This window comes from Haliotis rubra, unplaced genomic scaffold, assembly GCF_003918875.1.
Source record: "Haliotis rubra isolate DU_JTF1 unplaced genomic scaffold, ASM391887v1 Scf406, whole genome shotgun sequence".
NCBI classification, from domain to species: Eukaryota; Metazoa; Mollusca; class Gastropoda; order Lepetellida; family Haliotidae; genus Haliotis; species Haliotis rubra.
Window position 1 is genome coordinate 879256 of NW_025767087.1, and position 26282 is coordinate 905537.

At 39.8% G+C, this 26282-nt stretch overlaps 1 protein-coding gene across 1 annotated transcript; it reads left to right on the forward strand.

Annotated features, from left to right (window-relative positions):
- Window positions 1–849: 849 nt before the first annotated feature.
- LOC124287817 (probable glutathione S-transferase 7) lies at window positions 850–26118 on the forward strand. Its single transcript, XM_046724279.1, has 9 exons — window positions 850–1086; window positions 2849–2941; window positions 4235–4350; window positions 5226–5274; window positions 17598–17822; window positions 22494–22586; window positions 24998–25113; window positions 25512–25616; window positions 25930–26118. Exons 1-9 carry the CDS (start codon window positions 954–956, stop codon window positions 26083–26085), a joined length of 1086 nt encoding a protein of 361 aa, XP_046580235.1. The 5' UTR covers window positions 850–953; the 3' UTR covers window positions 26086–26118.
- The last annotated feature ends 164 nt before the right edge of the window (window positions 26119–26282 follow it).

Sequence of the window (26282 nt, forward strand, 5' to 3'; positions counted from 1 at the left end):
GTTACTGAAGATCAATATTCTAACCACAGTCCATTCAAGATTTTGTCTTTAACCTGTTTTATCTATAAACATCAGGTTACTATCTAGGCAGTAAAAAACGTATTCATGCTCTACACAAGTTAACGTGCTATTTCCGCCATATAGCTGGAATATTGCTGAGTGCGGCGTAAAACTCAACTCAACTAACGTCCTATTTATTGTTGAACTTGAAAATCGGAATATGTAGGCACTTTGTGAGAGTGATGTCCCTTTGTTGACACGATACATGCATGTTGTTAATATTGACCGTCAGCTATTTTAGATCATAATGACATCCCCGCGCGTATTTATGACAAACTAATAACCTATTAGTAATCTACTCGTATCTTCTGTTTAATATGATATTCTGAATTGCAATCTAAAAAAACGATAGGTCGGCCCGTGTAAAATTATGAAAACAACATAAACATTCACATTGTACGAGTGAACATTTAAAAACACTTAAAAGTAATATTATCGTATTAAGTTTACAAATTAATTTGTCATGTATGTATGTTTCTTGAATGAAGTCGAAATTGTCGCAACGAAGCACACAGCTGACGTCATCATTATGCCGGGACTCGACTTTTATTCGAGATATGCGAGTTTGTTGTTCTTATACAAAGAGAAAAATCACCTGATATTGAAATTAGCCTGTGGCAGTGATGTTGAAGTGATGATGAAAAGTCACCACTGCGCCTATGTGTGTAAATGATAGACGGTAAAGGGTTAAAGAACTTACCGGTGAATACAGGTTACAACTAACCGAGAATTGCAAATCATTGCCTATTAACAAGTCACGTGAGTCACGTGATCACAACAAGCTTCAGCGCACACGACCCAGCCTTATAAAGGGAGACGATAGTTCATGTGAACTCAAACGTCAAGTCATCTGAAGCGACGATAACTGGAACAGACCAGACATCACACACAAGATGCCGACATACAAGCTCAAGTATTTCCAATCGAAAGGTCGCGCCGAGGTATGCCGCCTCCTGTTCGCATTGGCTGGTCAAGAGTACGAAGATATCCGCTACAGTCAAGATGAATGGAAAACGGAAAAAAGTAGTGAGTTGAAACCGGTTGAATGAATGGACTTGTTGGTATGTTGTGGTCTTATAGGTCCAAGGTTGCCATTTGTCCTGAAACTATATTTAAATCATAACAAGGCACCCAAGAGCTGTGCATTTTATTGAGTTTCTGTTTGAGGTGGATTGTTGGTCTTTTTGTAGACGGCTTTCACACATGTATGTCAAGCACGTCAGCGAGTCTGATCGCGCAAACAGGTCAGTCGCCTCTTACGACAAACATGGGGTGCTGGAAATCAACAACCCGGATCTTCGCGCGGGTGGGTGGGGGTGGAGGGGGTGGGGACAGCTCTTTATAATAACTCGCATATTATCTAACTCGTGATGGATAAATCCTTGCATATTTCTGTTGCAGGTTTATTGTTGATTTTTGTTTTGTTTTTGTCAACGTTTGTTTATCATCTAACGTACCATCAATACAGTCCAGTATATTGACCAGATGTCCGAAGAAATGTGCGTTAGCGTAAAATATAAAATAGAAACATAAGATATGATTCATATATAGTTCAGATGTGTTGCATTACATAAATATGTCTGTCATTTAAAATGTGAAAACATCCTGGTTGTATATCAAGCCGGATAGATCTAACTGGTTTAAACTGGTTTTGCTTTCACAATAAACATAAATTTCATAGTCATTGTACACGATTGAATCACTAGCACAATCAATATCAAACTGCGTGCTTATAAATACCAATGACAGCTATGTAAAACAGTAGAAGAAGACAGTGTTTATTTACTGAATGATCTGTTTGCCAGGGGCGTAGCTACCACTATAAAAAAGCCCGGGCTTACACATGATTGTTGCTAAAAAGGTTGGGGCAAGTCTTCAATACTATCTAAATAAAAACCTTTGCAACCTATCGGGCTTACACGAAAAAAGGGCTTGCTACGCGCCCGTTTGCTGTTTCACAAACTCATCAACATTCCTATATAAGAACATCCAGGCCTAACAATCCAGTGATGTTTATCTATCTACGCTGTTGGGATACGATGACTACCCGATCCCGTTAGTCGCCTCTTACGACAAGCATGGGTTACTGAAGACCAACCCGAATCCGGATCTTATTTGCATTACCTTACCTAGTTTACATGAGCAGACCTACATTGAATAATGAATAGAGGCTGTGCGTCTCGCTCGCTGTAACTTGTATGTTCATAATACTATGTATATCGATCGCTGTTGCGACATGTGTTACAAGCCACCTGAAACAGCATTATAGCGTGTGAGTGAGCATAGGCAACGAGCCAAACCCTGTTTAAAAAAACAACAACCCCGCAAACACCAAACACCCCCACCCCCACCCCCCGCAATCCCCCACCCCACCCCCACACAAATAAACAGTCCCCAAAAACACAATATCAATTATATTATCTGACAGGTTCCTAGGTCTACATTTAAAGTATTATATTTAACAAAGTGATTTGTTGACTAATAATATTCTCATAATTTACTCATTAATGGTTTTCAAACGGATTATTGGTAAACGGTCAACATATACCTAAGCCGTCAAAACGTGTATGTGTCGTAGGCTATGATAATGCAAACATCATTGTGCTAATACAGGACCTTTCTTGTTCTTTTACTTCAACCAATCTACCTCTTCTCCTAATGAATATTCATGTTTCAGACACGCCATTTGGTCAATCAATCTACCTCTTCTTCTAATGAATATTCATGATTCATACACGTCACTAGTCAACCAATCTACCTCTCTTTCTTATGAATATTCATGTTTCAGAGACGCCATTTGGTCAGCTTCCAGTGTTGGAAATTAATGGAGAACCGTATGGGCAGAGTTCAGGAATAATCGCCTTCTTGGCCCGAGAGTTCGGTATGTACTATGTGCACGGTATTTAATACTATTTATACAGTTATTAATTAATTTAGCACTACAGGTCGTGTTCTGGCAACAGTTTAACCAACACCAACACCAAACAAAACGAACCATTAAGGACTTGTGATCGTGTTATCCATTCTCCGATATTCACTCAAACAAACATGTATTTTCCTTTCCATCATTGGGGAATATAATCATCATACTTCTATATCCACTTCAGTACATCCCGTGGCTATCTTCGTGGTCAAGTCGATAGTACATTAATTTGTGGAAATAGGCTGTTCGATTCCCGACGATTCGTAACAGATGTATAAATAATGGTAACTGTTATTGCCTTGCCTTTCGTTCGATAGTAAAGGGATAAAAGTCGAGGCACACACACACACACACACACACACACACACACACTTCATTCATCTACGAGTATACGCTGCTCTGTTACTTAGCACAGACTTGTAGTATGATTTGTTTGTTGTTGTTTATCCATATCCCTGCTACATGACACAGGTCTGTAAATATTTGAGGTCAGACCAGACAATCCAGTTCCGTGTTGACATGAGCATCAATACATCGGCCATGATTCCACGTGTCAGCGGTGGTCTGTAAATAATCGAGTCTGGACCAGACAATCCAGTGATTAACAGCACGAACAGCGATCTACACAATTGGGATATGATGACATGTGTCAACCAAGTCAGCAAACCTGACCACTCGATCCCGTTAGTCGCCTATTACGAAAGAGCTGGCTTGCTGGAGATCGACTTTAACCCGAATCCAAGATAGCTTTGACATGAAGGGGGGAGTAGGTAAAAGTCAAACCATTTTGACTACCACTGCTAACATCAAACTACTGCAACAAGTGCAGAACAGTACTGCTAGGATGCTGACTGGAACCAGGGAACTGACCATATTACCCTCGTCCTGAAATCACTTTGCTGGGTACCCGTAGAGCACTTCATCACTTTCAAGACTCTTTCACGTATTCAGCCATAAATGATGAAAACGCCCCAGCCAATATTAGGGACATGTTACATCGCAACCAACCAACACGAGCGTTAAGATCAGCCGATGATAAACTGCTTTAAGTTCTAGAACTAAAACAAAGATGGGAGAAGTGGTTCTGTGCTTTGCAGCTCAAAAACGTTGGAATGCTCTACCACTGGAAATCTGAAGACTCTGAAGACTTATCTCTGTTCCGCTCTCAGTCATATGTAATCTGGAAACCAGGCGGTATACAAATCAATTATCATTCATTCATTTACTTTTGTAATTATATTTTATTGCCAGGTATTCATGGAAAAACTAGCCTGGAGCAGCTGAAGGTGGACCAAGTGATGGGCATCATACAAGACATCTACACACACATGCTGAAACACTTCTATGAGAAGGATCCAGCCAAACAGGTGAGCCCTAGGACCAACACTGGGTCAGTATGGCTTCACGCCCATTTTAGCAATATTACAGCTATATCACGGCGGGGGACACTAAAACACTTTGTACCCATGTGAGGATACGAACCAAGACCTTTGGCATAACGGATGAACGTTTTTACCACTTGCCTGTCCGCCGGCCGTTAAGCGACAATGAAACATTACCACCATATGACATTTTAAGTGCTTTATTGGGATGACTGTAGTCAGTGTGATATATTGAACCCGATAACTGCTTACAACGACACGGGGGCGGTGGTGTAGCCAAGTGGTTAAAAAGTGCTGAAGACTCGAGTTTGATTCCCTATATGGGTACAATGTGTGAAGCTCATTTCTGGTGTTCCCAGCCGTGACATTACTAGAATATTGCTAAAAGCGGCGTAAAACTAAAATCACTCACTCACACTCACACTACGACATGATGTTTTTCTATATTGAAAACTTACTGCAATATTCAGCCTCGGAGGCGGTCTGTAAATAACTGAATCTGGATAATGAAAACGAGTGAGTGGCATCAAGAGCATTGATCCCAGCAATAAAAAGTCTCACCATGATCACTGATCGTGCCCACCCCTTTCAGTCAGTCACGGACACGTGTCACCGTATCCCAGTTGCGTAGATCAATGCTCATGGTGTTGACCACTGGATTGTCTGGTCAAGACGGCGTTAAAAACAACAAACAAACAAACATCTAGACACGACAAACATACATGTGGAGTGCTGAGATTGTATGTTGAGAAATATGTAAACTCTTCTTTTGTTGAAACGACCTGATTAATCATAATCGCCATTGGAAGATGTGGCACCAATACGTCATCATGAGTATAATATAGCATCGTTTTTTTCAGGCGGAGATACTCAAGGAAAACAACAAAGATCATTATCCAAAATACCTGGGCTTTTTTTGAGTCCATTTTGAAGAAGAATGGTAGCGGATTCTTCGTGGGAAATAGGGTAAGTACACGCACATCGGCTGCAGTCAAAAACGGTTGTGTCGAAGTTAAAGCGAACTGCGCGAATACTTCGAGATACCCGAAGTTCGACACAACCGGAAATGAAGAATTAGCAGGGACAATATTTTGACTTTGAGATACCCGAAGTTCGACACAACCGAAAAAGAGAGAATTCGCAGGGACTATATTTGACTTCGAGACAACCGCACCTTCGACACAACGGTGTTTGTACTAGTTTTTGACCAGCAAATTGTAGACATAAGTGTACTCTCTCCTTAAAAACACATATGAACTAAATAAGATCTAGTACAGTAAAACACTGTTGTGTCGAAGTTAAGGGTCCAGCGTAAATACTTCGTGTTATACTAGGTTCGAGATGCAAAAGGATGACTAAATTGACAGCTTTGTTCAACACAAACGTGTTTAATAGCATTTAATATAACATTTGGAAACTGATACAACGCCTTGTTACTTGTTTTTGTCAGACATTATGGACAGCTGTGCTTTTATCTTCCATTTTGACAAATGCGAAAGAATGTAGCGACCTTAGCTATTGCTCGATCACTTAATCTCCATATTCACCAATCGTTGATAGGTGGTAACTAGTGTTAGGAATTGGTTAAAATCTCATAATTGATGATTGGTTCATTACAACCGTTCAATCATCGAAAGTAATTGGTTTGCGTCATTTATGAAATTTTCCTGGTTATTTTTGTTTTCACAAAAAACATTAAGTAAAAACATGTAGTTCTTTGTGTGTGTTTTTTTTGCAAGTTGCACATCTTTAAAGGATGACTAGTATGTTAGGAATATACATTTCTTGGGGTCCTTAAGATAAATTCAATGGAACGAGCTTGTAGTGTTAATGAAATGTAACAGACAAAACCACCCTTGTGAAAAATTGTTAATGCAAAAAGTGTTCCAGAATTGTTTGTATTCGATTACGAGAAAACATGATCGATTGCTTGGTCGTTTAGTCACTGCGACCAATCCTCGATTATTTCAATTAATCGGACCACTACTAAAACAGGCATAGCTTAACATAGGCGGATCCAGGAATTTTACTAATCGATAGTCATTTTCAAATATGAGCATCAAGAAGTTTATTTTACCCCCATTGTTAAAGGTTCGTTTACAACTCTTCCAGATAACCCTGGCTGACATTGCTGTGTTTGACACCCTCGACGGGAAGATTGACGCCAGTTTAGTAGAATCTTTCCCGCTGATCAAGGAAAACTGCAAGAAGGTCCGCGCAAACGAGAAAATAGCACAGTGGTTGGACAAACGTCCCAAAACAGCCTACTAGTTACGGCCAAACTCATATCGTCTACAGAGGCGGTGGGGTAGCCCAGTGGTGTAAGTGTTCGCCTGTCATCGAAAGCCCAGGTTCGATTCCCGAATGGGTTCAATGTCCGGCGACCGTTGCTTGTGTCCCCGCCGTGATATTGCTGAGATATTGTTAAACACGACTTGCAACGTTACTATCTCTCTCCTGCGTCACTATGATAACATCTGCTAGGCTCAGAGTTTAGGGCTGCCGAACCTTTACCGTTTCCAAGTCACAGAGGGTAAAGCAGAAACTGTCTTTCTTTTTGGTTTTGGTACTAAATTTCTCTGGATGGCGACTAAAAGTGTTCGGAAGCTATTTAATGCTTCGAGTTGCATATGTCGCAAAGTATGTAAGATTTGTGGCGAAAACTGAACAATATGCACAACTATGTTTCTTAACGAAAATAAAATATTTTAATAGCTGGACTAAGTGTATCTTGTGAATGCGTATTGATACTGTTACTACACTTCATGTTACCGTAGTTTCTTGTGTTATAACTGCAGGCTTCCTGGCCGGTTAGACCATAAGTGTTGATACTGTTACTACACCTCACGTTACCATGGTTTCTTGTGTTATAACTGCAGGCTTCCTGGCCGGTTAGACCATAAGTGTTGATACTGTTACTACACCTCACGTTACCATGGTTTCTTGTGTTATAACTGCAGGCTTCCTGGCCGGTTAGACCATAAGTGTTGATACTGTTACTACACCTCACGTTACCATGGTTTCTTGTGTTATAACTGCAGGCTTCCTGGCCGGTTAGACCATAAGTGTTGATACTGTTACTACACCTCACGTTACCATGGTTTCTTGTGTTATAACTGCAGGCTTCCTGGCCGGTTAGACCATAAGTGTTGATACTGTTACTACACCTCACGTTACCATGGTTTCTTGTGTTATAACTGCAGGCTTCCTGGCCGGTTAGACCATAAGTGTTGATACTGTTACTACACCTCACGTTACCATGGTTTCTTGTGTTATAACTGCAGGCTTCCTGGCCGGTTAGACCATAAGTGTTGATACTGTTACTACACCTCACGTTACCATGGTTTCTTGTGTTATAACTGCAGGCTTCCTGGCCGGTTAGACCATAAGTGTTGATACTGTTACTACACCTCACGTTACCATGGTTTCTTGTGTTATAACTGCAGGCTTCCTGGCCGGTTAGACCATAAGTGTTGATACTGTTACTACACCTCACGTTACCATGGTTTCTTGTGTTATAACTGCAGGCTTCCTGGCCGGTTAGACCATAAGTGTTGATACTGTTACTACACCTCACGTTACCATGGTTTCTTGTGTTATAACTGCAGACTTCCTGGCCGGTAAGACCATAAGTGTTGATACTGTTACTACACCTCACGTTACCGTAGTTTCTTGTGTTATAACTGCAGACTTCCTGGCCGGTTAGACCATAAGTGTTGATACTGTTACTACACCTCACGTTACCATGGTTTCTTGTGTTATAACTGCAGGCTTCCTGGCCGGTTAGACCATAAGTGTTGATACTGTTACTACACCTCACGTTACCATGGTTTCTTGTGTTATAACTGCAGGCTTCCTGGCCGGTTAGACCATAAGTGTTGATACTGTTACTACACCTCACGTTACCATGGTTTCTTGTGTTATAACTGCAGGCTTCCTGGCCGGTTAGACCATAAGTGTTGATACTGTTACTACACCTCACGTTACCATGGTTTCTTGTGTTATAACTGCAGGCTTCCTGGCCGGTTAGACCATAAGTGTTGATACTGTTACTACACCTCACGTTACCATGGTTTCTTGTGTTATAACTGCAGGCTTCCTGGCCGGTTAGACCATAAGTGTTGATACTGTTACTACACCTCACGTTACCATGGTTTCTTGTGTTATAACTGCAGGCTTCCTGGCCGGTTAAGACCATAAGTATTGATACTGTTACTACACCTCACGTTACCATGGTTTCTTGTGTTATAACTGCAGGCTTCCTGGCCGGTTAGACCAAAAGTAATTGATACTGTTACTACACCTCACGTTACCATGGTTTCTTGTGTTATAACTGCAGGCTTCCTGGCCGGTTAGACCATAAGTGTTGATACTGTTACTACACCTCACGTTACCATGGTTTCTTGTGTTATAACTGCAGGCTTCCTGGCCGGTAAGACCATAAGTGTTGATACTGTTACTACACCTCACGTTACCGTAGTTTCATGTGTTATAACTGCAGCAATCTCTGCCCCTGCTCCCTTTTTAAATCCAAATTGAAAGGGGTGTGGACAGTCTTTGTATTCTTTTGCCCACTTTTCAATTCTACAGAACAGAAGCCTTTCAAATAATTTACCAGTGACGGAAGGAAGCGTAATCCCTCTATAATTAGAGGGATTACCCTTACTTTTACCATGGCCTTTATTTACTGGTAAAATGCAACCAATATTAAACATCTGCTGAACATATTCATATGAAACAATATCGTTATACAACGTAAGGATATGAGGAAATAGCGATCTTCCCGCACGTTTAACATGTTCATTAAAGATGCCATCTGATCCAGGGGATTTACCACATTCTAAACGTTTAACAGATACAAACAGTTCATCATTGTGGAAGGGGCATAATAATAGTGGATTTACATTTTTGTGACAATAACTATGGTCTTCTTTGGATGACAAGATATCACCAACAAAATTATTAAATGCTCAGTAAAAGATATATCAAATGATTCATCATGATATGGTTGCAATAGGTCGTTAAAGTACTGACCAAACAGATTACATATATCCTCCTGTGTGTCGCACGAGTCACCATTGTAATATAAAACTCGTATATGATCTTTATTGCGTTTGTTACGCTTTGTAACTCTGAGATATTCTTCTATGTCAACTTCAGCAGCTTCATATATATACTGAGTCTCAAAAGAAATGTCGCACTGATAGGGGTTTCTTAAAGCACACACTTTAATTCACTCTAATTAACAATCAAAACAGAGGACTGAGTTCAAACTTGACAATTATGGTTAACACATTTTCGGGAATCACATTTAGAGCTCACACAAGCAAATCACCAAAAATGGTACCATTAAGATACCCCAAAGACAGTATCGTGTGTGGCGTCTATGGGCATCGATGAAATCGTTGCATCGTCTGTACATGGAATGAATTAGCCGGTCGATGAAGGTCATACGCACTTGGGTCCATACTCTGCGAAATGCCTGATCGAGTCTAGCCGTAGTTGTCGGCCTTGGTTGGAGTCCATTCAGTCTTCTTTGAATCTCGTCACAAAGATGTTCTACTGGACTTAAATTCAAGAGTGCAAGATTTTGTAGGGTTTGGATGCCATGCTTTCTTATGAAGTCCAATGTTGCTTTGGCACTGTAGGCACGATCGTTGTCTTGCTGGAAGATGTGATTTCTGTAACGTCTAAAATGTGGTACAACGTGGGGTTTTATGACTTAATCGACATAGCGAGCAGCTGTCATGTCATTTCCTCATCCTGGACCAAGATTCTGGAACACCACGGTATTAAGTAACTGGTTCAGACCGATTGCACCTCACACTATGATGCTTGGACCACCCCACGACTCTCTTTCAACAATACACTCATTGGAAAACATTTCACCACGCCCTCGCCATACTCTCACTCTGCCATCGACTGTCGAAACACAGTATCGGCTTTCATGAGATAACAGCACAGTTGTCCATTGTCGATAACGCCAATTTCGATGCTGAGTTGACCATTTTGGTCGGTTTTGGCGGTGATGAGCGGTGAGGACAGGACTACGATATGGTCTGTGACAGCAGAGGTTTCTTCCGCGCAAACGTCCACGCACTGTATCGACACTGATGGGTCTGTTGTGAGTCCAAATGGTCTGCCCTGCTGTTTCCGTCGCTTTGGGGAAGCGATCCTGCAGATGGTTGCGCACAGCCTTCCATTCTTGACGTTGTGATGTTACTGAAGGTGGCCCACTTCGTGGACGGTCTTGAATGCTGTTAGTGACCTGATACCACCCCTGCTGTCCTAACATGAACATTAAAATGATCGTCTACCCTCCATGCAGTCTGGACAACTTGCAACCGTCCCACGACTTGGTTACTCTGATTTCTCGTAAGACGTGGCATGGTGGTTGTGTCAAAATAAAAATTATTTCAGGCGAGTTTGGGACTCGCTTTCATGTCACGACATGCACGTGCATTTTCTTTTTCACGAATGTCATACGGAACCTTTTACCATATGTCTGCCTTTTTCTGTGCGTTTGGTCCATATGCTGTTTCATCAGAAAACACACTGATGTTGGTAATAACTGTCAATTTGGATTGAAAAACATGTTAAGAAAACGGTACAATCATAATAAAAACACAACCTTGCAAGAACAGAATTGCGCATTTGGTTTTGAAAAGCGACGTTTCTTTTGTGATTCAGTATATCTTGATATTTATCATTTTGGAATTTACTTTTGGAATGATGATGATGTTTTCTAAATATACGCTTCACTTGTTTATATTTTACATAATATACATCGTCACTATTGCGTGGTTTTCCATGTGAGACCCATTCTTTATGAGCAACTCGCATTGAATTATGGTTATGTTTTAGATTATGGTTTTTCCAGTAAGGTTTCAAATGGGATTGGAAGTTTGCTGTCGGGATAAAAATTTCAGCTGAAGCGTGAAGTGACTTGACTATGTAATCAAGATAATAATAATCGCTTTAGGGGAGGAAAAACCATTTACACTGAAAGAGACGTTTCTGAAATAGTTCTCAGTCTCATACCTATATAACATAAAGTCAATGTCACTGGCTTTCCTCCAGTTTACACGAGCGTTACCACAGGACCGATGACGAGCATCTGTAGCTAAGTATACCTGTATGGGATAGTGGTCAGATATACTGAAAGGCTGACGGTAATCTATGGCGTAACCAATAACATTACATCTATGCCCTGTGTTGACAAAAACAATTAATCATAGTTTGGATATCCCTACATTAGCTTGTATAAGTATGTAAAATAGGACTCACAGAGAGGGGAGAGTGACAGAGAGAGACAGAGAAGAGGGAGAGAAAGGGGGAGATGAGAGAGAGAGTGAGAGAGACAGAGACAGAGAGAGTGAGAGTGAGAGAGAGGCAGAGAGATGTGGGGGAGAGGAGAGGTGAGAGAGTGAGAGCCAGAGAAAGTGAGAGTGAGAAAGACAGAGAGAGAAGAGTGAGAGAGAGAGAGACACGGGGAGAATCGAGAGAGACGGATATAGCGGAGGGAGAGAGGGAGGCACAGAGAGAGAGGAGGGAGAGAGAGACACAGAGAGAGCGGAGTGAGAGCAAGAGTGAGAGAGAGACAGAGAGAGATAGGAGGGAGAGGGAGAGGAGTGAGAGCGAGAGACAGAATGAAGAATGAGAGAGAGACACAGAGATAAGGGACAGAGACGGAGGGAGGAGGGAGAGACAGATAGAGAGAGGGGGAGAGAGAGACAGTTAGAGAAGAGTGAGAGAGAGAGACAGAGGAAAAGGGGAGAGAGAGGCGAGACAGACAGAGCGGAGAGAGACACAGAGAGGAGAGAGAAACAGAGAAGAGTGAGAGAGACACAGAAAGGAAGAAGAGAGCGGGAGATAGAGAGAGAGAGAGAGGGATAGAGAGAGACAGAGAGAGAGGAGGGAGAGGGAGACAGACAGAGAGTTTTGGGAGAAAGCGAGAGAAAACCTTTGGTCTACCCAGTCACCCAACCCACAAACAAGCTGAGACGGGGAGGTACCAGTTCTTTAGTCCCAAGAAAAACGCTTACTCATGTATCATCATCATCATCATCAAACTCTTTATTACGTATGAAGGCCACAGGCCCATATACATATTAATATACATATTCGAAACAGGTATGAAAACAGGAAACAATTTCTTACAAGGTTTAGCATTTACCTGTCTACCTGAGTAGATTTTCTTACACCCCCAGTGAAAAATATCAGTAACATATATATGTACATGTATAGCTGTAATGGATTTTGTTTAATAATTTTAATACCTATTTCTATTTTTCTAACTTTTCTCTTATTTTGTATGCATAATAGATAAAACGGGCTAGATTATTTATGTCTTCAGTTTTGTTTTGTTTAAGGATATTTCTAAACGATATTATATTTACTTGCAAATTCTTAGGCAAACATCTATCCAGAAGATCTTTATAAGCTGGACATTTCAACAAAAAGTGATATTCATCTTCTAAATCTACTTTACATGCAGGACAATTTCTTTGAGATACATCAATATTCTGCCACCTACCAACGTTATTCTTTAAACGTAAGACACCAGCTCTGAATTTGACCAATACTTTACTGAATTTATATTCCAAATTTGCAGACAGATACCCCTCAGGCTCAAGAAGACTCTTATATTTTGCATATAACGTATAACGTGAAATGTTTTCAAGAGTAGATGTCCAATTTTGGTAAAACATATTGATCAAGCATTCTTTAAAATGTGAATAAAAGCGCACGGATCACCGACAGCTTGTGAAAACCAGACAAATCCAAAGCCGTGTGAGCAAAGTATATGGCGGATCTCAGACGCCCATGTGTGGTACCCAGCAGTATCTAGGTAGTATAACATATTATATGCCTTTTTCGGAATTCGTCCATCATGCATTGTCATTAACTTAAGCCAATATGTCATCGTTCGAACGTAGGAATTAATATAAACTGGAAACCGTCCACACTCTCCATATACTATTGCATTTGGTGTCTGTGGACCGACATTTAAAAATATTTTGCATACTTGTAAGTGAAATTTTTCAATGCTATCGTATCTTTTAACCCCCCCAAACTTCTGATATGGTACTTGTTGGTCCCTGCTTAGAGTTCGGCATTAATGGGTACAACAAGGACTGGTCGGCTCGGAGTCAGTATAATGTGTCTGAGTGGGGTATTCATGCTTCACTGCGGCATGGTATCTCAGTGGGCTAGCACTATTAAACCAGCTTAAGTCTGGGCTAGTACAAGCAGCCGCACATACACATACACAAGCATGCACGTCGTCATATGAGCGAAATATTCTCCAGCACGACGTTAAACCCAATTTCACCTCACCTCACCTCTGACCCATACAAGTATATTGGCTGAATTTGGCTGTCAAATATTTAAAAAAATACTTCCAAAGGTATTGGTCCTAATTTCCTTAAATTTATACTTAATTTCATTAAAGCCTTCTTACTACGAGCTGCAAGTTCTGAGACAGCTTGCCTGAAACTACAATTACACGTGAACACAAAACCTAGATATTTGTAGCTGTTTACCGTTTCAATGTTTCTCCCATTATAAAGCCAATTTTCCTTAACCGCTATTTTCCCACCTCTCCTAAAAACAAGAACATTTGCCCATTTTGTTCGTCTTTCATGTAAAACACTAGTATATATTTTCCCAAGCTGAGTAAAGATATCCCCCGGTAATTATCGGGAATATTAACATCACCTTTTTTGTGCAGAGGAACTATAATTGCTTTACTCCACACTTGTGGAAAACAACCGTTTGAAAATAGTTTATTGAACATTGCCACTAAAAAAGACATTATTTTAGGTTCGCTTGTTTTAATCATTTCTATAAGGACGTTATCAATTCCTGGAGATTTACCATTTTGCATATGCCGTATAGCCTTGTGAATTTCTTCCTCAGTTATAATGGATTCAAGTATCTCCTTATCAACTTCACTCATTTCTACAGATTGGTCTAAATTGAGCAGTACATCTCTGGTTCAGTTATATCTCTCCTTTTGAAAAGTTCATGAAAATGATCGTACCATCTTTCTTTAGTTATATCATTCGTATGGGATTTTAGCTTCGAAATCTTTCTCAGCTCCCTACAGAATACAGTGGAATTGTTCCTTGCAAGATATAGTTTATTTGTTTTGTGGTATTGGTATTTACGTTTCCACTGTCTACATAAACCTTTACATATATTTCTAAGTCTACAATATTGAGTTTTACACACTGAAGTTCTGTTTCGTCTAAATATACGTAAACTACGTTTAGTTTCTTCTTTTTGCCTTATGACACTCTGGTCCATAAAAGGTGAATACTTTCGGAATAACGGACACTCTCTTTTGCATACAGTCTGCAGCATCAAGTAAAATTCTTAAAAATGAGTCAATGGCTAAATCTACATCCTACTCTAAGACATTTATGAAATTGTCGAAATGGAAACCTATATCTGATACATTTTCAATGAAAGTGCTAGCGTGATCATTATTCCATCTATACTTGAATGTACTTGCACTCATGTCTTTAGTTACCAGTGTTTCACCTGGACCAGTGAATCTAAGGATCAAAGGCATGTGTTTACTCTCTATTCTATCTCCTACATCGAAGTTCGAGAAATACTTAAATAGTCCAGGTGATGATATAACGTAATCAATTAGACTACAACCCTGTTCGGAAACACAAGTAAACATTCCTCCAGTATCTCCTTCCACCCGGCAGTTTAAGATATACAAGTTAAAAACCTAACACAAATTTAACAGAAATTTCCCAAATCTATTTACACAAGCGTCATTTGTAAATCTAGCATTTACAGAGACCGCTTCACCCTCGGGAAAATAGTCATCAAAGTTTTCACTCTGGATATCTGGAGGCTGATTTCCAGTCCCAACCAGAGCATTTAAATCTCCACACAGAAATATATAGCAATCCGTAAGATAATTTGAATTATCTAATAACCACTGTTCTCGAATAACCACAGTGTTTCCTGTGAGTTTATAGTAAGAAGATCCCTCTGGGGGAGCGTATGCTACACGAAGTAAAACATCACGATCTGGAGATTTACCATTTTACCCTCTGGGGGAGCGTATGCTACACGAAGTAAAACATCACGATCTGTGTCTATAAGTCGCTTATCTAATCGGATACAAACTGCGTTATCAATATCAATAGGAACCCTCGAACAAAATTCAGAAATGTTTTTTATATAAATATATAAATACCTCCCGAAAGTCTGCCATATTTAGCTAGTTTTATGGCTGCACAAAAATACACTTCAAAGTCACAGAGTTCAGGAATGTCAATATACTTATCAGCAAATGTCTCTTGCAGGCATATGAAATCAAACTGGAGCAGAAAATACATAAAGTCACCGTCAACAAGCTTATTTAACAGGCCGTCAGTATTCCGAGTAAGAATCGAGAACGTCGCGGATTGACGAGAAGAAAGTTGACTGGCTAAACCAGAGTCAAGTGGAACATTCACATTCTCACAGCTCGAAATTCGCGATGAAACCCGGCCGCATTCCTATTACGTGATCGTACGTTTGCGTTTGGTGTCGAAGAGCCCGTAAACTTATATATATGCGCAAAGGTCTTGGTCCCGATGTTTGGTTGATTTCCCTCTGCATTTGATTTGTCCACAGTAACAGTCCTGTTCAGCTGAACAGCACTATCTGATTCCGCACTGGCTACTTCAGAGTGTGGTACTCGGGGATTAATGATGAGACGCCCGTTCTTAAAGTATGCAATAAGCCACTTATCTCTTTGCTCAGTCAGAATATTACGTTGACGTTTAGTCAGGTCATTTGATAGTCCAATCTGTGAACTCTGGAATCTAGCACTGGCACTTTGTCCTCTGTCAACGTGATCCTCGCGATCAGTGGCCGTGGCCGACGAGTGCTATCGTGTCTTCCTATGCGATGCGCCCTTATAATGTCTGATCGACGTCAGGTGCGGTCTTGAGTGTGCTTGTTTAAGGTATCTATAACAAGATCTTTACAAGAATCATAGCATTCATGCTCACTTTCCTTTATATTATAAAACACCACATTATCTCTACGGCTGTGTGCCTCAAGCTTGTCTAGGTCCTCGGCCTGCTTTTCTAACTTGCATTCCACTGATTCCAGTCTGGGTGTGTAGGATAAAGCACGGTTCCGAGGTTATGGTTGGGAAAGTAAGACCCGAGACCGGAGGGTGGGGAGAAGTAAGACCGAGAGCGCTAACCGAGGAGGAGTGCTTTATCATACATATATACCGTCAATGATGGATAATTAGATGATCATGTAATGAAGCTACATAACAGTAACTGAAGTGCTAGTACAATCATTTGAATGACAGTAGGCCTAACTATAAATAGATTATTCAACCCTCTTTGTCGGCCCGGTGGCTGTGAGGTAGAGCGCCCGCATATGAATTATACGGTTCCAATCCTGCTAGGGAAATCATTTGCACATTTAAGTTGATCTTTGACGATATTTTTCAATTGATTTCAAACACTAACATATCATCTGAATTTGAATGTTGATGTTAATATAGAGTAAGGAAAAAGTAAAACCTGGGAAGAGGTCTTACTTACGAAAGGTAAAACCTGGGAGCAAACCTCAGATGCGGTAATTCCGGGAAAAGAAGCCATGTCTAATATATAGTGAGAAGCAACCTTCAGATTTATATGTGATTTATATGTGATTTCCTGCTGGTGCTCAATTCTGTTCACATCATCACCAATAATTTTCACAGCACTGTCCAACTGATCAAATTTTGTGCTGAAATCTTTAGCTGAATTTTAATTGAATCTACTTCAGTTTCATGGAACTTCTGAAGTCTTTTAATTCATCCAGTATTGCTGACTTTACATCATTTAAATCCTTCATGGTAAGAGGGCCTTGGTTGCTTTCAATGTCATTTGATAGCGTAAGTTTATCCCGCACAAAACTGCTGGGCACATAGAAGACATCAATTGCATTCTCAATGTGAACACTGCCTTGATACGATACGCTGATCAAAGGTGTGCTACGTGTGACGTCACCCAAATGGCTCGCATGTAAAGACACATTTGGTAAATATTTCACCCAACCTTTGCTGGATTTCGTGCGGCAGTATTGTATTGTGGCAAATGTATGGTGGCTGATTAGGGCTCCGAATTTTAAGGCGAGAAAGCGTTGGCCCTAATCAGTCACCATACAAATGACTCATGTATCGCATTATTGCAAACTGTGTCACGGACACTGAGTCGTCTGGGTCCTACGCTCGAGTCTGATAAGCCTTACTGCACACCCCGAGTTACACAGAGGAGAAGAGCACACTGCACAGCGAGCAAGCAACATGCCTTCTTACAAGCTGATCTACACGAACAATAAAGGGCGGGGTGAACTGTGCCGTCTGTTGTTTGCCTTGGCTGGACAGGAGTATGAAGATGTCAGATGGACAAGGGAGACCTTACAGGCCGAAAAACACAGTGAGTTTTGTATATGAACATAAGGCACGTCAGGAAGTAAACTGTGTGAACGCCGTGTGTTGTGGTGGTAGTAGTGTGTGCGTGCGTGCGTGTCTGTGTGTGCGTGCGTGAAGGTGGAGATTGGGCAGGTTGAGCGAGGGGTGTAGGAGAGGGAACAGTTAAAAATAGATATTCATAAGACCGAGTACTATAGTATGACCAGAAATTATTGAGAATTTTAGGAATATGTTTAATTGGATTTCTAGTATAGACAACCTTGACCAGCTATCAAGTGCTTGGTTTCATTCAAGAGAGACAACTCCGTTAATCCTTTTTCATTAGTTTGTGAAGAGTTATCCCCCTTTGTTTACTTGCTAGCAGACGACATTTCAGTGATCCTCAGTATGGATGATTTAGAGAAGAGGAAGTTGATTTTAGAGTTTTATAACAAGGACATCAGATCAGCTAAAGTGATTTCAAGTAGAACAGGCATCCCTTTGTCCACTGTTTATCGTGTTTTGAAAAATATTGCAAATGGATATGGCATTGAGCACCAGGGAGGCACAGGTAGGCGCAGAACATTGACTGTCGGTGACAGGAGGCGGCTTTAGAAAAAATAATGCTGGATATGATTGATAGAGGAACTGTGGCTGTCTGTAAGGAGACAATAAGAACTGAGCTGCATGCAATGGTTGGCAGAAAAGTCGAGGAATTCCATCACCGATCATGAAACCTGAACAAAAGGAGCGAAGGTTGAACTGGTGCTTACAGCATAAAAATTTTAACTGGGACAATGTGATTTTCTCAGATGAAAGTTATGTGTTGCTGTTTCCTAAGACACTGAAATTCTGGACCAAACAAACTGAAAAACCTTTGTATCAGCGCCCAAAGTACAGTCCGAAATTTAACGTGTTGGGTGGCATATCTGTGTTAGGGGTAACGCCCCTCTGTGTATTTGAAGGGAATATGAACAGTGAGCGGTACACAGATATTCTCGAGGGACATTTACTTCCATCTGCTCACGTGTTCTATGGAAATCTTTGGATTTTCCAGCAGGACAACGACCTAAAACATCGTTCAAAACATTCACTGGCCTGGTTTCGGACCCAAAATATGACATTATTAGATCGGCCAAGCTATAGCCCTGACCTAAATCCAATAGAAAATGTTTGGGGACTTATGAAGGAAAGTGTCAATAAGAAAAATCTGACAAATATTACTGAAATGAAAGAAGAGGTGGTCCGATATTGGGACAGCATGGACCACGACTTTCTAACGTCTTTGATCAGTAGTATGCCCCGCCGCATTGAAGCCTGCATTGCTGCCCATAGTGACTTGACAAAATACTAACTGTTCACCTGTCTTTGAATCTGGAGTTATGTTCTGCTAATATTCACATTTAATACGTGAGTAATGAGTGAAAAAATATATAAAAATTACAATGTTTAAATTCTCAATAATTTCTGGTTGTACTGTTTCTGTGTGGCAATGTGTCAAGAAGTCCGAATACAGACACAACATTAGTAAAGCTGAGTGAGGTCAACTTGACCCTCGCCATTGTTGGATCTCTTGAATTGAGCTGTTACAGCACGGCGTGATGTTCAAAGTGGCATTATGACTTAAACACACAACACCTATCACGTTATTATGATTACTATTTATATGTTGTTTCTCTAATATAATCCGAGACTACACAGTTTTAGTGCGTCAACTAATGATTGTTTTTTTAAGAGAATATTTGAACAACTTTCGAAAATGGTAAAATATGTCTTTTTCCTGTGATGTTATGTTGACGGTAGAACGCACAAAGTGATGTTACATTGATGGTAGAACGCACAAAGTGATGTTATATTGATGACAGAACGTACAAAGTGATGTTGTATTGATGGTAGAACGCACAAAGTGATGTTATGTTGATGGTAGAACGCACAAAGTGATGTTATATTGATGATATAACGCACAAAGTGATGTTACATTGATGGTAGAACGCGCAAAGTGATGTTATATTGACGGTAAAACGCACAAAGTGATGTTACGTTGATGGTAGAACGCACAAAGTGATGTTACATTGATGGTAGAACGCGCAAAGTGATGTTACATCGATGGTTGTGGTACAAATGAACACAGTGACTGATCATTTTATGACCACTTCAAGGGGTATTCAGGCCGTTGTTTCCATTTTTTTCTGTTATTGTTCTTGTTATGAATTCTTCAATTTTACAAATGCCCTTCATTGTTGAGATAAATATGTAAAATGATAGGATAAGCTGTTTAAGACTTAATGGCTATGAGTAAGATATGATTAACTATGTGAGTGTTTGAGCCTAAAGCAAAACATTACAGAGTATGTTGTTATTTCAGATTATTGTGGAATTAATGAAATTCTCTATTTTCTGCCAGAAGCTGAAAACAGTCTGACACTCATATAATACATGTAAAATATTTTTCTGATTCAATTTTAAAAAAAGAGCATAGATCATCATTAACTAACTTCATTTTCATCTCCTTTTTTATGTATATTACTTTGTTAATGAATCTATACTGAAAGTCTAATAGCTTGCAATCATTTGCACATTTCATATACCAAACAAAGGCATATTTCCAGTTGATATCAAAATCAGAGTTCAAATGTTCTAATACTTTGGGAATATAATCCTTAAAATTCTTAATCAATATATCATAAAATATCCTTGAGCTTGCATCATTTGAGATCATATCGAGATTAAAACTGTTGATATTCAGCTGACATAAATGATGTGTTTTATTTCTAATAAGATGCCACCAGTGATGATCCTTGGTAGAATAGGTCTACAGCAACCCATGCATGCAACAAAAGGCGACTATGCTTGTCGTAAGAGGCGACTAACGGGATCGGGTGGTCAGGCTCGCTGAATTGGTTGACAAATGTCATCGGTTCCCAATTGCGCAGATTGATGCTCATGCTGTTGATCACTGGATTGTCTAGTCCAGACTCGATTATTTACAGACCGCCGCCATATAGCTGGAATATTGCTGAGTGCGGCGTGAAACTAAACTCACTCACTCACTCTAATAAGATGCTTCCAAGTATCTGGGATATTGTGTAAAAAAGCGTTGATAATCCAGGAAAGTTAATTTTATTATGTACATCTGTTGGATTTATTCAGAGCTGAGAAAGCCACTTTCACCACAAATATATCTGATACTGTGTAAACCATGATCAAACCAAGTCTTTATCATATATGAGGATTTTAAATGATGATTTAACCACAGTGGTTGTACCATGATTTGGTCTACATCTTCATAGTCTAGGTTGTGTTTTCTATAAAATACCCCCCAGGCTAAAAGTACATCTCTCCAAAAAGGGTTGTCTGAATTAGGTAAACAACCAACATCATTTGAGCCCAGAGTTAGCAACTGTCTTAATTGAAAGATGTTATTAAAGCTTGTATTCTTCTTTATAAAGCGTTTTAATGACGATAGTTTCAATGCATTGATAAAAGAATCTAGGTCTGTCATTCTGAGGCCACCTTCATGATAATTTCTAGTTATGGTTGTTCTTTTAATTTTGTCGTTTTTATCACGCCACAGACATTTGAAGATTATGCTGTTCAAATCATTAATAATGGATTTGGGTGGGTTAGGAAGTGCGGAAAAGATGTGTACTACATTTGAAATAGTTTTAATGACGGGGATTTTTCCAATTGAAGTGAAATTCCTTTTTCGCCAACTAGCAAACAATCTTTTTATATGTTTTAAGCGTCTCCTTGTGTTAATCACCCATATGTCATTTAGTGAAGCATTCAGTGTAAGTCATAAAACTTCAAAGTTTCCACAGTGCCAGTCAAGATTCAAATCATTGGCTAATGTGAGTTTACTGAGTTTGTTCACAAACTGCCAGCAGAAAAATGGGTCCCGGTCGGATAATTCATGTGACTATAACCTTCTAGTGCCTCACAGGCAGCTTGGGTTATCTGGTTTAACAACGAACTTTGGTGTGGAGTTTAGCAATATAAAAGCCATATTATTATTACTCTTCTGACATTCTTACTTTGTGGCCGGCGGTACCCCCGCTCAAAGCGAGTGCTTACATTGTATATGATACCACTACTTTTGCATGTTGTGACTAGTTGCACGTACATCTAGCTGGGTCACTGACAACAAGCACAGGACGAATATATCAGCGAAAAAAACTTGACCTGCTAAACCCAACCCCGTGTGACACAATACTTGGAAACCTCTTTAGTCCGGACTCTCTGCATAACGGACAATAACGTTTTGAACATCAATATATGCAATATATATATATATATATATATATATATATATATATATATATATATGTACAAATAATTTTTTATTCAGCAATGGTTCGGTCATCCAAAATATTTCAATCCGGACGAAGTCACTGGGAGCGGTACCGTCCGAATTAATGAGGTTCACTGTATACATACAAATTCATAATATCGCAGATTTAATCTTTGAAAAGACTGACTGATTTGGTATTACATTATTATTTTTACATCATAACTTTCATGTTTGTAAGTTCAAAGAAAGAGTCGATGAATCGATATTTGCCATTCGTCATTCGAGGTAATTCGCTTGTTAATGTCTCAAGACAAGTAGGTATGCTAGCATACTTTCATTAAGCTATCATTTGAATACCTAATGTAATGAGAGTTAAATGGTTAATCGAGGGTCTTTTCTCTTCAGATCTTCTATTCGGACAGATCCCGGTGCTTGAGGTGGACGGCAAACAGTATGCACAGAGTATGGCCATTGCGGGTTTCCTAGCGAGGGAGTTCGGTAAGCTGAGGACCCATTTACCTTATGCCACCTGTATCGTTTAACATTTCACATCTCCAACTTCATCCAACAAGAGAGCAAACGGACGAAAAAAATACATATAAATAATGTTTTTCGTGAACTGTATAACCTATTTCATAAAATCTTAAGATTTAGATCACCCGGTAGTGGTGATTAAATACATTTATTCTCAAGATCGAGTTGCTTTGCTTCGGAAACAATTTAGAAAATGAAGAAAGATCAGACTGACCTGTTTTTTTATCAAATTAGGGCATAACAGAAACCTGGAAATCGTGGAAATCTCAAAACAAGGCTCTGCCGCTCGAAAAGTTTGGCAACCTGGCACGGACTTGATATTATATCAGTCACATGATGCGTTACAGAACTACACTGAAAAAACGCAAAAGGCACATAACAGGTGTTACCAGTCAACCAGATGCGTTGTGAATCATTTTACGACCTCATCAAACTGGGGCAGTCTGTTAAAAGTTACGTCTTAGTTAAGGTCATGCTGCCTACACGTCCCCATAAAATATAGAAATACGATGTTATTAAAGTTTAAAATTAAAATTCATTTGACGTAATTACGATTTTCTTATGAAACAAGGAAATGGAATTCAGTGTAAACATAATTGTTTGTGATGTCTATTTTCACTTTCACACGAGAAAATTCGGATCGGCTGAAAAGTAGGTTATTGTCTGAATAGGTTAATGAGACTCATGTTTCGGTTTCTGAATCGCCTCCTATGATAAGCATGGGTTCCTGAAGACCAATTTTAATCCGGATCTTCACGAGTAATTGCCTGAGAGAATGAATAAATGGTATTTACAATATTGAATCACATCAGTAATCAGTAATTCAGAAAGTCGGGAAGAGTAAGTCTGTAATACGTTTTCACTTTGAAGAAATGAAGGAACTGTATAAACAATCAGCTTGAAACATCTGTTCAATCAATCTTTATTTTCTTTGTAGTGGAGGCCATAGGCCCAGGCTACACTTTAGGATTTCAGATCGGTACATATGTGCATATATAGTTCAGAAGATAATAAGTTAATTTACAAAATGTACAAAAGGAAATACGATATTATTGGCACAGAAGTGAATCTCTAAGTTTCATTGCATTGTGTATATAAATAGCTAGGCTTTTTACAATATATGGATTGCCAGTTGACATGAGCATATTAAACTTATGAATGGTGGGATTCGAATAAAAATTATGTTTGTAAATACAAACATCTGTTGTTCAGAGAGACAGTATAGCCCATAAAGGTTCACAGAGACGTAAAATTATTCATAATAATTTCTTCTTCATTTTAAGACGTTTATAGGCTTTACGTGTGGTGGTCCACGTGTTGGTGGTCCTGTGATTAAAGCGTAGGTTTGTCACATCAAAATTGTTTGAATACATATATAAAATGTATGGCGACCTTTCAATTGGTCTTTAGCGCCCCTTCTGAATGCCCTTGGTCTTGAGAACCCATTCTGCATGTCTTTGGTCTTCAGTGACAAATCTGTATGCCCTTTGTCTACAACGCCCATTCTGCATGCTCTTGCTCTTCAGGACCCTTATACCTTCAGAAAACCACCCTCATTTAATCTGGGTTTCAGTCGCGGTCTTAGTTCAGATTGTCGACATCTGGTCATCAAGACTGGATCACTTACAGACCACAATCAGATAGGTGGAGTCAGTGTGTGACGCTTTACGCCGCTCTAACAGCACGACAGCAATATCACGACGTGGGACACCAGCCAGAGTTCGTGTGTGAGTTTAGTTTTACGCCGCATTCAGCAATATTCCCGCTATATGGCGGCGGTCTGTAAATAATCGAGTCTGGACCAGACAATCCAGTGATCAACAGCATGAGCATCGATCTGTGCAATTGGGAACCGATAACATGTGTCAACCAAGTCATCGAGCCTGACCACCCGATCCCGTTAGTCGCCTCTTACGACAAGCATGGGTTACTGAAGATCAATATTCTAACCCGGACCTTCACGGGTAGTGGGACACCAGAAATGTCCGATAGGCAAAATATTGCTATGAACTGCCTTACACGAGAAGCAAAACTTTTTTTTTTTTACATAACTGGCATATACAATTAACACAGTTCATTGTCTGCTGAACATAGTTCATTTCTCTGCATTGCACAACACGTTTATTAAACTTTAAGTTTGACCAGGATATTATTTTTACGCCAATTGTATTGTGGATTCAGCTTTTGATTCTGTGTCCCAACAATCCCAATTACTTCATCCTAGGATCAGCATTCTGACTGAGCTTATTTTGTGTAATTGTTCCCGACATCCAGAGACTCTCATTTCATCGTGTGGCTCAAACTAGAGTATTTAAAGACAACTGTCATTTAGCTGAGACGTTCTAAACTAAGGCACACTATGTTGTCATTCAAAGGATTCCATGGGAAGACCAGCGTTGAGCAGATGGAGGTTGACCAAGTGATCGGCATCATCAACGACATCTTCAGTGCCCTCATCAAACAATTTCTCGAGCAGGATCAAGAAAGGAAAGTGAGTGCCATCGCCATTATCAAACCAATAAGCGCCAATCAAGCAGTACACTTATTTGATGTAAGCCCAGTGCATAACTTTGACCTAAACACTGCATGGAAGGATACTAAGGATCAAATCTTGGATTCAGACCCACGATCGGAGGATCTTAGCACAGCAAAGGGATGCAACTCTGCCCCAGCAAACTGGAACTGTAGCACCTTCAAGCAGTGGTCGATCTGTGTTTTGCTTAAATAAGATTATTATTTTGAAACTATTTAGTAATTGTGCTCTCCCCGTAACAATATTCTCAAAACAACACAACAATTTATGTGTAGTGCATAGATATACGTATCAGTGAATATTTGATACACAAACAATGTCGTAACAATCTGGAACCTTTTTTTCATTATTCACAGGCTGCCATAACAAAGGAAAACAAAGAGACAACTTTTCCAAAAGTCGTTGGCTTTTTTGAGAAGATTTTAAAGAACAACTCTACAGGATTTTATGTGGGGGACAAGGTAAAGTGGATGTATATTATTACAGTATTACAGTATTACAGGAACATGCATAATCACAAGGTCGGTCAGTGTTGTGTTCACGATATGACCAAGGCCTAAATTGATGTTGTTGAAGTATGCCCATGATATGACAATGGTCGGTTAGTGCTATGTCCATGATCTTATCTAGATCTGATCCTAACATGACGTTCCACAACATTAAGATCGAGATCAAACAAGGAAGGTATGGCTATCAATAATTTCATAATTCCATTGTGTATTGGTATTTGTACTGTACACATGCTAACCAACATTTGTCTGTATCTATTTACAGCTTGGATTTGCAGATCTCGCCGCCTTTGACACCCTTTCCAAACTGGAAGGAATCAATTTGGATGATTTTCCCTTGGTAAAAGCAAATAAGGAGAAAGTGGAGTCCAATGAAAGAATTGCAAAATGGCTACGAGAGCGACCGGACTCCGAATTGTGAACATGCCAAAATGGCAGTCAGATATGCCCAAAATGAAACAAAAGCCCACCATGGTCGCCAAGAACAAGGACATTGCTACATAACCGAGTTTGTAAATTGTTAGACAGCTTAAGATTGAAATAGTACAACACCTGCGCTTCAGGTGTTCCACTATGGCCAGCGGGTTGGGGTTTATATACTACCCATCAGAAGTTTAG